Here is an 18,220-nt window from a genome sequence, read left to right on the forward strand (position 1 = left end):
GTCCCACCCAGCACTGTGAGGACCCCAAAAGCCCTCGAGGCAAACAAGATCGGAGCCCCCACACTGGGCCAGCTGGGAGGCCAGGTGGGGAGACCAGCGAGGGGCCCTTACACGCATTACTGTATTTATTGGATGGGGCTGCTAGCACTAAACCTGCTGAGGCCTACGGCATGTTTATATTTTTTGCTTCTTTCCAACGTCATTGTTTTTGTTCTCCATAGAACATTATACAAAGAAAGAGAGAAAGAAAGAAAGGGAGGAAGAAAGAAAGAACGAAAGAAAATATTTGACTTATAAATAGGTTGCCATTCTTTCCTTACCTTTCTTTATGCGCCTCACTCGCTCCTCTATATAATTATTTTCCCTCCAGAGCCCAAGGAAAAGTTCTCTAAGAATGGATGCTCAGAAACTTACTGAGGGCCTTCAAGTGAGTGTAATGAAGGAGCATAAAGTCATCAACCCGGTGCCATTAAAAAATGAACATTACGCCTGATTTACCTACACGGACAAGTATTAATACAACGTTGGGGTGTATGGTGACCACAAAAGGATGTTTCCACTCCCAGAACCTGTGAATGTGACCGTATTTGGAAGAGGGTCTTTGCAGATGTGAATCCATAAAGTTTAGGGTGGGTCCTAAATCCAACGACAAGTGTCCTCATACGAGAAAGGAGAGAGTCGTTTGAGGCATGGACAGACGGACAGGGAGAAGAGCCAGGTGTGCGCCCACAAGCCCAGGAAAGCCTGGACCCCCAGCAGCAGAAAAAGCAGAAAGGACCCTCACTTAGAGCCTGTGGCTCTGTGAAGCCAGACTTCTGGCCTCCAGGCTGTGAAGGGATGAATTTCTGTATCCTAAGACAGCATATTTATGGTACTTGGTGTAGCAGCCACAGGAAAGGAACACCTGTGAGCATTATTTTCAACAGTCAATAGGATGTGGAGACAGGCTTCTTTCTACTCAGCCAAGTGACCAAACTAAATGAGACAGGGAGCCGAGGGGAGGGGAGGAAATGAGGAAGAAAGGGGATAGTGGGGGAGGGGAGAAGAGCGTTTACCTTCCTCCTTGGTGCAGCCAGAGGGGTGGCTGCAGCCCAAGTCTCTGGTTCCCACAGCTTGTCCTCCTAGGTGACCTCTAGGTCCGGTGCTGGCCGAATGTGGGGCATCACCTCGGTAGCTCTTGAGGGATCGGTCCCAGGACTGAGACCTCCTGGGAAGGGTCCTCCCAGCGGCTCTGGGACAGCTCTGTCGTCTCCGGATCCCCTGGCGTTCTCCCTGGGGGCTGGGGGTTTCTTTCTGGGGCTGGCTGGACCCTGGCGTGGCCCTCTTGCTCTGGGTGCTGCAGGCATCATCCACGAGGGACTCCTCCTCGGAGCTGGAGCCCAGGGGCATGGGGTTCTGCAGGGCCTCCATGTAGGAATTCCTGAACCAGCGTCTGGCCTCCACAGCGGCAGGAGCCCCAGGCGTCTGCCTGCTGGAGCTCAGGCTGCCTGCGTCCTCGGGGGAGGTGAGAGCCTGGGGGCCATCCTTCTTGTCCATGGGGTCCAGTCTCTCTCCTGGTCCTTCAGGGCTGGCACGGGGCTCCCACGGGCTGACATCAGAGCTCCCGGGCAGGGTCCCGGGGCTTTTGCACTCAGCTCTTCTCAGGGAAGGAAGGTGGCTGGGCTGGTCACTGTCCTTGTGCCCCCCGCAGTGAGGCAGGGTCGGAGTGTTGCTGGCCATGGCTGGTGCTGGGGCCGGGGCCTCAGAGGCACTGCTGGGTGGCCGCTCAGGCCCGGGATGGCTGGAGCAGTGGGGCAGGACTCTTCCGCTGATGGGTACAAACACAGGGACTGTGACGTTGCTCCATGGGGTGCGGTAGACAGCAGAGCCTGAGGTCAGCAAGCAGTTTTTCAAGAGGACACTGTTGCGTTCCCTGTTCACCCGGTCCAGGAACTCTCCTGTGAAGACACAGCCATACATGGCCTCAGGCACAGCAACTTCCTCTGAGCCTCGTCCCAGCCGAGAGAGGCATTTTAAGACCAGCCTGGCTGACTGCTTCCCCACCGATGTGACCTGCAGGTAGAAGTCCCCGGGCCTGAGCCTGACTCCGCGCAGGGACGCCAGCTGCACCACCACCTTCCCGTGGATGCACAGTGGCCAGCCTTCGTGGAAGAAGATGAGGCCTGTGTACCTGGCCTGGACAAGAAGGGGAGGGAGATTAGCGGCTGGCATGGAGCCTGTCAGGACCCCTGGTCTCCATGCAGCAAGGAGAGTGACCAGTGCCCCCCTTCTACCCCAGAACCCCAAATAAATCATCAGGGCTGAAAACAGGGGGGTTCTTTCCGATTCAGTGAAGTCAGTCAAAACCTCACTTTTACAGCGCCTTCTGGGAGGCTGGGGGAGGTGGGCAACAGGACAGGAGGAAGGAAGCCACCCAAGCACAGTCTCATGCAGCCGAGCTCAGGGGACCCTGCAGGAAGTGACTCCTAGGGTGGTCCCACTTGGACTTCCATACCCTCGCTCCCCAACCCCCACCCTCTGTCTAAACTCCAGAGGCTTCTGGGCGCCCATGAGCACCCCGCCCCCTCCTGCAAAGAGCATGGCCTCTAGAATCACAGGGAGGGAGGCACAGTGAGAAAATGTGGGACCTGCACACGACACCATATCGGCCTCCAACTCCCACATAATGGAATGGGCGGTTCTTACTTATTAAGGAGTCAATGAAGCCTACAGCAAGCTGTCGGTTACCAGGAGAGTTCTTAAGCACTCTTGAAAAGAACTTGATCTAGAAAAGGTTTCAGCTTCCGGACAGACGAGACACAAACATGGGCTACGTCTGCATGGGGCATGGGAGTGTCCAGCAGCTAGGGAACAAGGGGTGGGACCCTGACTTGTCAGTAGCTTCAGGTACATGTTCTAACATGAAACCACATTCCACAGTCAGAGTTTAGTTCCAAAATATTGTGCTTTGCAACTTACTTTTCCCCATCCCAGCACTGCCTTACCGCATACACGTTATTACAATAGAGAAAAGAAAAAGAAAAATCTCAACCCAATAGATCTCAAGAGATTTTAAACTTTTCTTTGCCCTTATTCACATAGGAAATAACTTTTCTAAACTGTAACAATAGCGTAGATGTAATCTGACGTTCTCATCTGCAGTCACCTTAGCAAACATTTCTCTATGTCACTCTCAGTTACCATCTTGATGGCTACTTAACTGTTCCTCTGTTTTCATAAATCTACGATGCTTCTTTTTCTATTTAAACAATAAATGCAAAGAACAATTACATGATACAGTGTCTTTTTCCTGTAAATGATTGTTTTAGGATACGTTTCTTGGATTAGTATTCCAGGATCAAAGGTTATGAACATCTTGTATGATTCTTTCCACTTTGACCAATTTGCCCTCAAAGGAGACACACTGTCAGCAGTGGCGCTGTAACAGGTTTGCCATCATTCAGCAGCATGAGGCTCTGCCATGAGATCATTATCTAGCCTGGCAGGTGTGGCTCAGTGGTTGAGTGTTGATCTATGAACCAGGAAGTCACGTTTCGATTCCCAGTCAGGGCACATGCCCAGGTTGCAGGCTCGAACTCCGGAGACAGGTGTGCAGGAGGCAACCAATCAATGATTATCTCTCATCATTGATGTTTCTATCTGTCTCTCTCTCCCTTCTTCTTTGAAATCAGTAAAAAAAAATATTTTTTTTAAAAAAAAATCATTCTCTAAATTGGTGTGTATACTGTGGAATGCTGTTGCTTTAATTCACATATATGTGACAGTGAAGTCAACCCTTTTTTGATGTTTGTTTCCTGTAAATATTCTATATGTATTTTTGCTCCAATTGTTGTCTTGTTTTTGCCTTATGAGGTACCGTGGGTTTTTAAAAATTTTTAACAATTTTCTGCCCTTCCCATTAGCAAATGTTTCTGTAATCTATCTACTGCTACACATATTCCTCCCAGTTCATTTGCTTCATGGTTTAGTTAAGTTCTTTTCCTCTCTATAGAAGTTTAAATTCTATGCAAGTTTCATTTCTTGAGTTTTTTGGTGATATCTTCTATTGCCTTAAAACTTAGAACTGCGTATCTTACCAAAATTTGCCTTTCACATTTTATTTAGTTTTTCTAAGGGTTCAGGTTTAAAAAATATTTAATATTTCATATATCTGGAGTTTACTTTGAAAATTATATCTCAAACACACCAGTGTGTTCTTAAGCGTGAAGGTCTCATTAGATATGTCCCTGCTGACTTATGAGCTCGCTGTGCCATGCATGTTACACAGAAAGGAGGAGCGGACGGTCTGGACGAGGAGCGGAGGTGGACGGCCTGTGAGGAGGGCAGCACAGGGCGCTTCTGATGCAGGTGCCGCTGGCATTAACCGGGCACCCGCCAACCGCCCTCACACCTGTGGCCACATTTGATTAAAAATTAAGATTTTCACATTGAAAAAAGAATACTGTGCATTGCACACTGGAGAATCCAGAAGAAAAGAAAGAATAAAATAATCCCAAGACCAACCCCCAGGTCAGCATTGTGGACATTAACGTGCTTCACTTCATTACTTTTTCTGGGCATTTTTAATGGTTGAGATGACATCACAAGTATAGCTGCGCATCTTGATTTCACATGTAACATGATTTCATCAGCATTTCCTGAGCCACTAGAAATTCCTCACACAGATCACTGCACTGCTGGATCCCAGCTCCCCCGAACTTTGCTCTGACAGGTAAAAATACCACAAACATCTCTGGGCTTGGAGCCCAGCCCAGATTTCAGATGCTCCTGTGGAATCTGAGGCCTCAGAGCAGATCAGAGAGTATGGTTACCTCCAGGCCCCTGGGGCGAGCCAGTGACCACTGGTGTGGGTAGCTGCAGATGTGGGCCCGCGCCTTGCTGAGTGACCAGTGATCTCCCACCACTGGACATGAAGACACAGGACACTGCCCGGCCCCTCAGTCAGCAATGGTGAGATTTCCAGCCTGGCAGTGAAGGGAACCCAGCGGCCATCAGAGAGAGAAATTCAACCTGAGGTGTGGCCTAAAGGTGTGCAGCTGGGGTCAGTGTTTTGAGCCCCAGGAATGTTCTTCATGACAGAAAGTTCCAGAATCAGAGGGTCCAAGGCCAACCGAGGTGACTCCTTTCTGGAGGGGCTGAGCAGGGCCGGGGTGGACTGCCCCTTGGTGGCCCATGACCATGCAACCCTCACACCCCAGTCCTGCTGATTCCCCTCCTGGTATGAATTCAACTCCACTGTCCACATCCTGGGTTTGCTCCCACCACCCAAAGGGCCATAGACAGGAAGCTCCAAGGTGGAGGCGGAGAAAACTGGCCCCACAGGAGCAGGAGCTGGGCTGCCCTGCCAAGGGGAGGAGCCTGACATTTGGTGCTCCAGCCACAGGTCCCCTGTCAGTCTCCAGTCCAGTGAGAACCTCCCACACCACACGGGGCTCCCACACTCCTTTCCGACGGGGCGCAAAGATCCGTCCTGTGTGAGCTACGTCTCCTAGGTCTTGTGGGAGAGGCAGGCATTTCCCCATCTTTGTGAGAAAGTTATCTGCTTTCAGCAATAAGCAATTGTTTAAAAGTTTTTAAATTAAGTATGAAGAGAGACACAAAAGAACGCTTTCATTATAGAAGATATAAAATATCACGATACAGCGGTCTAAGGAAAAGAATGTTGCCATCATCATTGAGGTCTCCTGCATATGCCTGTGACCTGTCAGAGGCAGGCACTTTCCCAAACTTCTTTATTAGTCCCCTCCTTTTCTTTGTATTTGCCACATGTTGACTCCGACAATAAATACTTGTTATGCATGTATCTGAACTTTACAGAAATGGAGTCACACAGTCTGTCTTTCTCCGACTTACTTGTTAATTGTCGATACTGTTAGACACAGCTGCAGTTCATTCATTTTCTTTGCTATGTAGCAATTTGACCTATTACTATCCCTAGTATAACCAACTATCCCCAAATTTAGTGGCTTAAAAACGCTATTTGGCTCACAATTCGTGAGTCAGGAATCAGGGAAGGGTTTGGCTGAGGGGTTTGTTTTGGACTCAGGGTGTGAGATGTATGATGCGCAAGGCCCTCACCGATGATTTTAGCGTCGACTGTGTGTTCTAAATTCCCTCAGCTCTGAGTGATCAGGACGGGTAGTTGGCTTGTTAAAGCAGATTATCACTCATAAGAATGGTCATACATCTCTAAACGTTTAATTTTTGCTTTACATATATAAATGCACATTCACACACCCATCCTGGTGGGAGCTAGGGAGGGGACCCCCTTTGAGGTTTCTTTCTCCTGGTGCCCTCCCTCAGCCTCAGAGGCTCTTCACAGTTCTTGTTGCCCCTTTAGAGTTAATCCCGTGTCATTAGATAATAACATTAATAACATTAAGCAGCCCTGATTAAATGTCTGTGTGGTTTCTGTCTCTTGATGGGACTAATGTGCTCAGGAGGCCCAACTCTTCTCTGCTGACTTGGAGGGCTCCACTGTCTTCCTTGGGCTGAGCACACCCACACTGCTTTGGTACCTTCAGGGAAGACATAGGAATGTAGAATTCTTCTGGATTCCTCCTCCCCCAAATATCCCTGTCTTCTCAGCTGTCTTGCTTATACCTAATGTGACAGCACTTTAAAAAAATATATATTTTTATTGATTTCAGAGAGAAAGGGAGAGGGGAGATAGAAACATCAATGATGAGAGAGAATCATTGATTGGCTGCCTCCTGCACACCCCCCACTGGGAATCCAGCCCGCAACCCGGGCATGTGCCCTTGACCAGAATCGAACCTGGGACCCTTTAGACCACAGGCCAATGCTCTATCCACTGAGCCAAACCAGCTAGGGCTGTGACAGCACTTTTTAAAGTGACATTTCATAAATCTTTGCAGAACATTCAACTCCATTTTCTCAGAAAAAGCTTTCTTTATGATTGCACTCATATGTAATCAGTTTTAGGTTTCAGTTACATTGGATTTATTTACCTCTTCTTCTCCTAGCTTAACGCAGAAATTTCAATAATTAATATTAGAATCCCCCTAAAACTTATACATCATACTTTAAACATTGCTTAAATGTATATAAAAATTTTCTACATGTTGTGTTTCATTATGACTCAGTTACAATAATTCTCCTTGTGATTTCTTTAAACCATGTGTTATTTAGAAATATGTTATTTAATTTCCAAATATGTTAGGCATTTCTAGTTATCTTTTTTTGTTATTTAATTCAGATTTAACACCATTGTGGTTAGAAAAAATATTCTGTATAATTTCTTTGAAATTAATTGAAACATTGATTTCATTATGAATTATGAAATTGTAATTTGCTCCATTATGCTTCAAACATTTTCATTCTATGTTGTTGTGTTTACAGATTTATGTATTCCTGGTTGTGACTGATACTAATATTGAATGAATCTCTTTAGCCCTAACAATGTATTTTGCCTTTTACTATATTTAGTTATAAATATTATTATATGAGTTATTGTTTGGTTAGAATTTGCTGGTCTACTATTTTTAATAACTTTACTTTCAACCTGTTATGTAAGATGTGCTTTTTATTTCCCATGTCTTTGTTTTGCTTACTCCCTCCTTTTATTATTTCTATACTATTTCATTTTCTTTTTTCCACTCCCCTCCTACTGCTTTCCCCTCTTAGTAGAAACATTCTACTTTTATATCTTTCCAATTTCTTTTCTTTAAACTTCTCCAGACATTTTCTGATCCAAACTCCAAACTGTGATGAAACAAAATTATAAGTCAATGAGAGATTTTAAGCATTTCTTCTATCTAGAGAAGAATGGTAGTCATTGAAATATTAGTTTAAAACAACTTATCTTAAAGGTAATATGATTAATAATGATTCCTAAGCCACATACTCTGACCATAGTGGCTAAACGAATAAAAACTGCTTTGAATTTATGTTAACTAAAATATATTTATGTTCATAGTTGTTAGGATATATTCATTTTCTCCTATGCCATAAAGATCAAATTTTATGTTCTTTATTAAAAAGTAAAAAGCTCCTAACCGGATAGCTCAGTAGTTGAGCACTGACCTATAAACCAGAAGGTCACGGTTTGATTCCTGGTCAGGGCATATGCCTGGGTTGTGGGCTTGACCCCAGTGTGGGGCATTCATGAGGCAGCTATTCAATGATTCTCTCTCCCCTCCTCTCTGAAATCAATAAAAAAGTTTTTTTTTTAAGTAAAAAGCAATAGCAATAGTAATATGCAAATAGTAAGGTTGCCTCTAAATTTCATTTTGTGCTTATTAAACACTTGTAAATATGCATCCATATTAAAGGGTAATATTATTCACACTAGAGGTCCGGTGCATGTAATTCATGCACGGGTAGTGTCCCTAGGCCAGGCCTGCAATCAGGGCCAATCTGGCCTTCCTTCCCCGGCTGCCGGCTGGGGCCTTCCTTTGTTCCGCACTGCCCCCTGGTGGTCAGCACATGTCATAGCGAGCAATTGAACTCCCGGTCGAACTCCCGAGGGGACGATTTGCATATTAGGCATATATATATATATGTCTTTATATATATATATATATATATATGTCTTTATATATATATATATATATATATATATATATATATATATATATATATATATATATATATATGTCTTTTTTCCAGAAAATAGGCACTTTTGTAAGTGAGAAGGGATGGCATGGTTAAAAAGAAAGAAAAAACAAACTTAGAAGAATAAAGGCAAAACATTAGGTCAGAATAACTTTTCAAGTCAAGACACTCCTTAGAAAGGGGACAGGTATTTTCCAATCTGACTTAAAGCAGACTGGTTCCCTATGCTGCTGTTCACCTCTCCCGAGAGGCACCTTTCTCTACTGCTGCTCTATGCCAATGTGCAAAAGGTACAGAATCACAAAGGAAAATATCCTTTGGGTAGACTACCTCAAACAAAGAATCAGATTTAGGGTATTCTTGGTTATTTCTCTACTGTATTCATTCTAGCTAAAAGGTCTTCAAAGAGTTTAATAAATCAAAGTAGCACAATGGTAGTTGTTTTTTTTTTTTTTAAATACATTTTTTATTGATTAAGATATTACATATGTGTCCTTGTCCCCACGTTACCCTCTACCCCACCCCCCCCCGCTCATGCCCTCACCCCCCCGTTGTCCATGTCCATTGATTAGGCCTATATGCTTGCATATAAGTCCTTTGGTTGATCTTTCCCCCTTACCCCCACCCTCCCCTACCTTCCCTCCAAGTCCCGACAGTCCAATCAATGCCTCTCCGTCTCTGGATCAGTCCTTGTTCATCAGCTTATGTTGTTCATTATATTCCACAAATGAGTGAGATCATGTGGTATTTATCCGCTCTCCAGTTCCATCCATGCTGTGGCAAATGGTAAGAGTTCCTTTTTCTTCTTCCTCTTCTTAAAGAATACCTTTCAGCATTTCATATAATGCTGGTTTGGTGGTGATGAACTCCTTTAGCTTTTTCTTATCCGTGAAGCTCTTTATCTGACCTTCTATTCTGAATGATAGCTTTGCTGGATAAAGTAATCTTGGTTGCAGGTTCTTGCTATTCATCACTTTGAATATTTCTTGCCAGTCTCTTCTGGCCTGCATGGTTTCTGTTGAGAAATCAGCTGACAGTCGTATGGGTACTCCCTTGTAGGTAACTGACTGTCTTTCTCTTGCTGCTTTTAAGATTCTCTCTTTATCTTTTGCTCTTGGCATTTTAATTATGATGTGTCTTGGTGTGGTCCTCCTTGGATTCCTTTTGTTTGGGGTTCTCTGCGCTTCCTGGACTTGTAAGTCCATTTCTTTCACCAGGTAGGGGAAGTTTTCTGTCATTATTTCTTCAAAAAGGTTTTCAATATCTTGCCCTCTCTCTCCTTCTGGTACCCCTATAATTCTGATGTTGGTACGCTTGAAGTTGTCCCAGAGGTTCCTTACACTATCTTCATATTTTTGGAATCTCTTTTCTTTTTTCTTTTTCGGTTGGGTATTTTTTGTTTCTTTGTATTTCAAATCTTTGACTTGATTCTTGGGATCCTCTTGTCTACTGCTGGATCTCTGTAAATTATTCTTTATTTCAGTCAGTGTATGCTTAATTTCTAGTTGGTCCTTTTTCATGTCCTCCATGGTCTCACTATACTTATTGAGGGATTCATTAAATTTATCGGCGGTTTCCATAAAATTCTTGAAAAACCTTATAAACGTGGCCTTGAACTCTATATCCAATCGTTTGCTTTCCTCCATTTCTGCCATTTGTGACCTGTTTCTTTGTCTCCGCATTTTGGCAGCTTCCCTGTGTTGATAGAGTGGCCCTGTGCGCCAGGTGTCCTGTAGGGCCCAGTAGCTCAGCCTCCCCAGTTACCTGGGGTGGACACTCTTGGTGCACTCTTGGTGCCTTGGTTGTTGTAGAATCACTGGGAGGAATTGACCTCCAGGCCAATTGGCTGTGAGAATCAGCTGTGTCTAAAGTGGGAGAACTTCTGTGCTGAAGACACCCTTCTGGGGCAAGACTTGCTTCAGTGGGGCTTTGGTGCTCACTGAGTCTGCTCCCTGAGTGTGTCCCTTATGGATCTGAGGAGTTGCAGTCTGGATGGTCCCCCTCTGACCACTGGGTACAGTGGCTCCTGGATCTAAGGAGGTGCTAATTCAGCCTCTGCCTGAGACCACACAGCAGGAGCCACGAAGAGGCTCAGCTGTGAAGCAATGCAAGCCGCTGCGGGGCCTTGGGCCTTCTCTTGGAAGTTCCGGGTCTGCCTGGCTCGGCTGCAGTTAGGTACATTCACATGCAAAAGCCTCTGCCGCAGCCTGGGTGGGGCGGGGTCTCAGGGAATCAAAGGGCGGAGAAAGCAGCTATGGCCGATTCTCCGCCCGGAGTCGCGCGTCTCAGTGTCCCGGTAACGGCTGCAAGCACCTCTGAGGGAAAGCCGCCCTCAAGTTCGCCCGCTGCCGGACAGACCAGCCTCTCCCCGTATGAGTCCTGGGTCCCCAGAGACTTCCCGGAACCGGAGTTCAGAGCAGTCGGGAGCTTGTGATTCCAAAAAGACAGCCGCGTCCTCAGGCGCCACCCCCTTTCCTCGCACGCGCGAGCCGCCGTACCTCTGCACTTCACCTCCGCAGCGCCTCTGGCTCTCAGCATGCTTTTCTTTCCTTCTAGTTGTAGAATTTACACTCAGCCAGCCTTCCTGTTGTTCTGGATGATGTTTGCTCAGTCCTTTGCGGTAATTTTCAATTGTTGTGTGAGGCGACAATTTCCCCGTGTTTACCTATACCGCCATCTTAGTTATCTCTGTTTTTTTTTTTTTTTTTTTTTTTTTAAGCTGTAATTCAATATCAATGGAGTAATAAAAGGTGCTGATAAATAGATGCTTTTTTTAAAGATTCAGCTATAATCTTTCCAGCAGTTCACTGCAATATACCCACAACTTGGCTGTCATTAATTTTAGCACTGCATCCAAAATAACCTATGATAAAAATATCCCAAGAAATAAACTAAACATATGAGATATTAATTAAACAGAGTTTATTTGTATGTACTGGAACTGCTCCAATAAGTTGGCTCTGAGATGATTACTCCAGAGTGTGACTTACTTCCTGTGTTCAAGTGGAAGCTCACTGGGGGGAGCCAGAGTGGATGTCTGCGGACGAAGGGGGCTCTACGCTCCCTGGCCGGCCTGAGAAGCCTGGCTCCTGGACACAGTCTTATTTCACCCATCATTTGGGACGAGGAAAAGGAGGAGCCAGAAGCTAGAAAGGAGATGAGCCAGTGCCTGATGGACCATCAAATAGAGGAGAGGGGGAAGATTTCTCCATTTATGTGTTTAAACTCTGTAAGAACATGGCTGAGGTTACAATACAGTTTTGTTTTTTCATTATCTCACAGCTTTTTTTTTTTTTGAGAGAAAACGACAAATGCTCACTTGAATTATGTTGGGTTTAATTTCTGGCTTAATTTCGAATACTCTCCCTCGCCTCCATCAGTGGCATGTTTCCCTGGTTCTGAAATTCCACTTCCTCAGCTTAAATATTTTCCAGGTACCAGGTGTCTTTGCCTGAATCTTCTCCAGGTAAAGACCAGTTAAGGTGTTCCCTGCAGGGGAGGTCTTCACACAGGATTCCTTCTGCAGGGAAGTCCTCACAGGGCTCTGTCCCCTGAGGGCAGGTCCTCACACAGGCTCTGTCCCCTGAGGGCAGGTCCTCACACAGGCTGTACCCTGAGGGCAGTTCCTTATACAGGCTCTGTCCCCTAAGGGGAGGGCCCCTCACACAGGCTCTGTCCCCTAAGGGGAGGGTCTCACACAGGCTCTGTCCCCTGAGGGTGTGTGTGTGCCTCACACAGGCTCTGTTCCTTGAGGGCGGTACTCACACAGGCCTCCTGCTGCAGGTGCTGCAGGGCCCTCGTGGCAGGGATGAGGAAGTCAGTGAGGCAGCGCAGCCCATCGCCTCCGTGGAGCCTCTCAGCCACGCTGAACACCTGCCAGAGCACCGTGGCCGCCGTGGCCTCAAACGGTGGGTAGAGGTCAGAGAGTGTGTTCTGGATGTAGGTGTCGAGGGATTCCAGATCCTGAAACGAAAGAGAGGATCCTGTGTCATATTTGTGAAATAGGGAAGGTATAGGTGAGTCCTCGGCGCAGAGGGAGTCCCTGTTGGGGACCATCTGCTTGTCCTTTGCGCTGTCACTCAGCAGTAGCACCAGGGAAGTGCCCGCAGCTGCACTGGGTAGACTGGAGACCTCTGCCTCTGGGGGTGGCCCTAAATAACATTCTGTAAGTGAGGGTTGTCACCGTCACCACACGAGGCACAATCAGGTTTAGATTTGGGATAAGTTCCAAATCTAATCAAATTCTGAAATATGCACATTAAATGCTACATCTTAGATCTTCCATGGAGCATGTGAAATTTCCAGGGGGTCTTCCCCTGCCGTGGCTCCCCCCTCCCTGGCACACCTGGGTCTGCACATGGAATGGAGGGGCCTGTGGGGAGAACAGAGTTAGTCCACATACCATTTTATGCTTAGAAATAAGTGCATCCACAGCAAATACATTTAAATTGTATTGATGATGTTTTAAAATTTTAAATAGAAACCATTACGGCATCCTTCGTCAAAAATCACAGAAGTGTGCCCTTTCAGTCATTCTGAAAACAGTATCACTGGTTCCTGATTCCCCTTTACATTTTTGGTACAACATGCTTTTATGTAAAGATGGAATGCTTTTAGTTTTTTAAAAAAAGTTTAATGCTATTTTTAGATGTAACATTTCCTGAGGAAATGCCACAAGGTTCATTTGTTTAGGAAATAAATGCAAGGCTACAAATAACAGTTAAAAGCCAAAGAGGTTAAAATTGCCAAGTGGATTTTTAAAGGGATAACGGTTACATCTGAGATTCCTCTGACCAGCTAATCATATCAATAATTTCCTAAGGAAATTGAAGAGAAAACCTTGAATCCTCTGGGCCTGACGTGGGTGGGCTCAGGGGGAAGATGCCTGTCCTATCCGAGGAACCAGGCCGAACAGAGACTGGGCCGGTAAGTGCTGCAGTCAAGTCAGCCTCTAGAAACCACATGACGCGAGGCACACCGGAGCCAGCTCAGCTCCCACCTCTGAGTTACGCGGGGTGATGCCCTCTGGAGCTCCCACACCCCTCACAAGGCTTCCCATGCCTGACTGCTCCATTTCCTCCACATGCCTGGCTCTGCTGGCTCTTCAATAGGAATTATCATAATACTGACTCTGTCCACAAAAGGCTAATGTGGTCTGATTTCCAAAAACTCAAATCACACCTGATTCAGAAGCAAGCATCGAGTCCATGAGAGTAAGTGGCAGGAACCACCCTCCAGAAGCAGTGCAGCTCCTTATAGATATTTGAAGCAAATGCTAACTGTAACATGAGAGACTGCTGGGAAGGAAGTAGAATGAAATCCTAGGGGACATGTCTCTAATGACCTATGTTGGAGGAACTCAAATGCAAACTTTGGACTCTCCCAGGGAGAGAGCTGTCCTTCCGCTGCTCAGATGCCCAAATCCAGGCCCATTCCTCTCCAGACCCACTGGGCAGGTCCTGACCTCTCATGTCCAGCAGCCTCCCGATGGTGGGTCTCCTGGCCTCCACCTCAACTAGTTTATCTTCTCAAAACTGTCCAACATTGAAGGAGAGGAATCGATGTTTGCTGAGATCCTAGAGACAGCCCAGGGCACTCACAGGGCAGCCCAGCCTCCCTGGCTGCTTCTCTGTCCTTCAGTTCCCATTGGGACTGCGTTCGGCCCCCACACATGGCCCAGGCGGGGGATGCCCCTCCCCTGGATCCAACTCCCTGTGCAGCTGTCCTCACTAAGAGCCTGGTTCTGGCAAGAGCTGCCCAAGGGAAGTTGTCTGCTGGCCAAGAGGCCAGTTCCCAGGTCAAGTATATTGAGGAAGCCTTGGGTAAGCCAAAGCGAAACAACTTCAGCTTCTTTTTTAAAAAGTAAGAAATTTCAATTACAGCTGACATGCAGTATTATATTAGTTTTAGGTGTATAATAGTGGTTAGACACTTATATTAGTTATGAAATGATCACCCGATAAGTCTAGTACCCATCTCACAGCATACATAGTTATTGCACTATTATTCACCACATTCCCTACGCTGTGCTGTACATTCCAGTGACTTTTTTATTTTTATTTTTATTTTTATTTTTATTTTTAAAGATATATTTTATTGATTTTTTACAGAGAGGAAGGGAGAGGGATAGAGAGTCAGAAACATCGATGAGAGAGAAACATTGATCAGCTGCCTTCTGCACACCTCCTACTGGGGATGTGCCCGCAACCAAGGTACATGCCCTTGACCGGAATCGAACCTGGGACCCTTCAGTCCACAGGCCGACGCTCTATCCACTGAGCCAAACCGGTCAGGGCAACCAGTGACCTTTATAACTGCTAATTGTGTTTCTTAATCCTTTCACTTTTTTTCACTTATCCTCCTAATCCCCCTCCTATCTCACAACCATCAAAATGTTCTCTACATCTATGAGTTTGTTTGTTTATTGTTTATTTTGTTTTCTAGATTCCACATGTAAGTCGGATCATATAGTATTTGTCTGACTTATTTCACTTAGCATAATACCCTCTAGGTTCATCTATGCTGTCACAAATGGCAAGATTTCATTCTTTTTTTATGGCCGAGTAATATTCCATTTCGTATTGTACCACATCTTCTTTAGCCAATTGTCCACTAATTAGCTTGCTTCCATATCTTGACTATTGTAAATATGCTGCAGTGAATATAGGGCTACATAGATCGTTCCAAATTAGTGTTTTGAGTTTCTTCAGATAAATACCCAGAAGTGGAATTGCTACGTCATACTCTAGTTTTAATTTTTTGAGGAATCTACATACTGTTTTCCCTAGTGGCTGCACCAACTTACAGTCCCATCCACAACTTGCTATTTGTTGATTTCTCACACCAGCCATTCTGACAGGTGTGAGGTGAAACCTCACTGTGGTCTTCTCCAGCCTCACATGCTAACATGCCCTAACTGACATAAGAGGGCCTGGCCCAAACTTCCTGGAATATATTTAAGGCAGCTTCAGAAAACAGGAAAATATACAGTATATTTTAGAAAGGATTCCAAAATAAATGCTTAAAGATGAGAACAATGTCTTGGCATCTTACAGGGTCCAATTCAATCATCTGGAACATTTACTCTGTTTGGCATTTTCTCCCCTCGTGTTTGTGTGAGAACCTGTGTGTGTGTGGTGGTGGTGGGGGGGCAGTGTGTGGGTGTGTGGGAGGGTCAGTGTGTATGTTTGAGGCCAGGTGTGTGGGTGAGGGCCTAGTTGTATGGGAGGCCACATGTGTGTTCAAGGGCTGAGTGTGTTGAGGACCAGGGTTTGTGGACAAGGACTTCTGAAGGCGTGTGTACGTGAGTACAGAAGTGGTGAGTCGAGAGAAATATGTGTTGGCAAATTCTTAAAATAGTTCTAGGCCTTTGTGTGCAGAGGAAGAGAAAGAGGTGGACGCAGGGTCAGGGCGAATGTTGTGTGAGCACAGCTAACCATTTCAGCCTGCCCTCACATTCACCAAAACCTCAAATGCCATCAAAACATCCAAAAATAAGAGGAGAGGAGACAGACAAATGTTGATGACTACGCTGACAGTAAAGCACTAATTTCTTTTCCGTATATAGCTCAGGATTCCCATTTCAAGCAAACCCATACACGGAGATAGGCTGGCTCCAAAACGCAGAACCTTTGCCTGTTTACTTGATGATAAACCTTACCGTGACTTAGAATGGGATTATGTGCTGCACATGTTGGCGGAATGGCAGGTACAATACTTGCATAAAAGCATTTAATCACCATTTTGCTGATCTGTGAATTCAGTGTGTTATTTGGCCAACTGCAGGACTGCCTTTGCATTTTAACAACAGAAAATTTATGCCTGTAAAGACATTTGAAAGCTTCACTCTTCAACAACGGGTTTATTTTCCTCTATTAACTTTAGGTGAAATTTTATTGAAATGAGAATGTTTTTTAAAATCAAGACCTTTTTTAAAAAATATATTTTTATTGATTTCAGAGAGGAAGGGAGAGGGAGAGAGATAGAAACATCAATGATGAGAGGAATCATTGATCGGCTGCCTCCTGCATGCCCCACACTGGGGATTGAGCCCACAACCCAGGCATGTGCTTTGTCTGGGAATCGAACTGGGACCTCCTGGTTCATAGGTTGACACTCAACCACTGAGCCATGCTGGCCAGGCTAAAGTCAAGATCTTTGTTTCTCATCATATCTCTGCTCTCCAAGGGACTAAGCATTTTCTTCCTGGCATTGGGCTCTCAGGAGATGATGGTCTCCATGCGACCCTCCAGGCCTCACGTGTGCCAAATGAGAAGGCAGAGCCTGGGGTCAAAGGTCCATTGGTGCCCACCCATTGGAGGCCGGTCTCTGGAACTTGGGAAAGCCACACCCTTCCTCATAGGAAAGGTGTGGTTGGGGCAGGGGGCAGGTAACTCACTCACCGTCAAAGCAAAGGGAATTTCTTTTTGAAGGGGTTTGCTGACCTAAAGGAGGCCAGCTCCAGCTGAATTGGGCAGGGAAAAGCAGGGGTGCCCTGTCCAGGGCCTAGCAGGCTGGAGGGATGTGGCTGAGGCTGTCCCAGCAAGGAATGCCCATCCATGCTCACGTTTTAATTCAAGCACAATATCCTTAAGGGTGAGTGAAGGTGCAAGCCCTGGACGGAGCCAGGGCTTCAGGAAAGGCTGTCAGCAGGCTGGACCTAGACATCAGCACCCCTTTAACTGCTGAGAAGGTCTGCAGTGGCTTACTGAGCCCGCCTCCCCTCCCTGAGAAGGACACTTCAACATGACAGAATGCTGAAGAGTGAGGCATCACACAGACAGGGCTGGAGACCCTCTCCCCACCCTCCCTGCAGACACAAGCCGGTTGCTGACCCACCAGCTTGGGGACGTCCTCCCTGTGGCCACCCCCATTCTTGTGGGTGGTTTCTTGATGTTTGGGTCCCTGTGCCCCAGGGACAGTGGGGTGTGTGTAGGACAGGATCACAGGACACTTAGGACAAGGTCCCGGGTAGGGCGAGGGGAAGACCAAGCAGCAGTGGTGGCGAAAGGTGGCACAGTCCTCTCCACCCCCCATCAGCTAGGCTAGGGGGCTCCTCTGGGACCATCATATTGTCTCATTGTGAAAATCCACAGTAGGCTGACGTCAGGATGTAAAGAGCAGATAGAATGTGGGGCTGAGGCAGGGGTGGGCAAACTTTTTGACTCGAGGGCCACAATGGGTTCTTAAACTGGACCGGAGGGCCGGAACAAAAGCATGGATGGAGTGTTTGTGTGAACTAATATAAATTCAAAGTAAACATCATTACATAAAAGGGTACGGTCTTTTTTTTTTTTTTTTTTTTTTTTTTTTTTTTAGTTTTATTCATTTCAAACAGGCCGGATCTGGCCCACGGGCCGTAGTTTGCCCAAGGCTGGCTGAGGGCTCGAAGGGATCACAGAATGTGGGCTGGGATCATCATCCAGGAGGCAAGGCTTGGGCGGGTGGATGAGGGTGGGGGTGGCGGTCACAAAGGCCCCTAATCTGGTCTGGGAGCTTGGCTCCGCCTGCAGCCCCAACACCAGCCCCCAGTGATAACATGCTGCAGCCCAGGGGGAAGCCATCCTGAGAGAGGGGTGTGGTGGCGCCTGTCACCCAGACACTCTCAGCCCAGAAGGTAGAGCTGCCTTTTAGTTCCCTGCTG

The 18,220-nt window shown here is 46.3% G+C and overlaps 1 protein-coding gene across 1 annotated transcript in view; it reads right to left on the reverse strand.

Moving 5' to 3' along the window:
* Nucleotides 1-18,220, reverse strand: part of PLEKHG4B (pleckstrin homology and RhoGEF domain containing G4B) — a 78,806-nt gene that overhangs the window by 38,240 nt on the left and 22,346 nt on the right. Inside the window, exons 2-3 of the mRNA XM_036310697.1 lie at nt 12,343-12,540; nt 1,056-2,175 (exon numbers count right to left, since the gene is read on the reverse strand). Of these exons, the coding sequence (XP_036166590.1) occupies nt 1,056-2,175; nt 12,343-12,540 (1,318 nt within the window). The remainder of the gene's footprint in view (nt 1-1,055; nt 2,176-12,342; nt 12,541-18,220) is intronic.

This window comes from Myotis myotis, unplaced genomic scaffold (assembly GCF_014108235.1).
Source record: "Myotis myotis isolate mMyoMyo1 unplaced genomic scaffold, mMyoMyo1.p scaffold_m19_p_5, whole genome shotgun sequence".
In the NCBI taxonomy this organism is placed as follows: Eukaryota; Metazoa; Chordata; class Mammalia; order Chiroptera; family Vespertilionidae; genus Myotis; species Myotis myotis.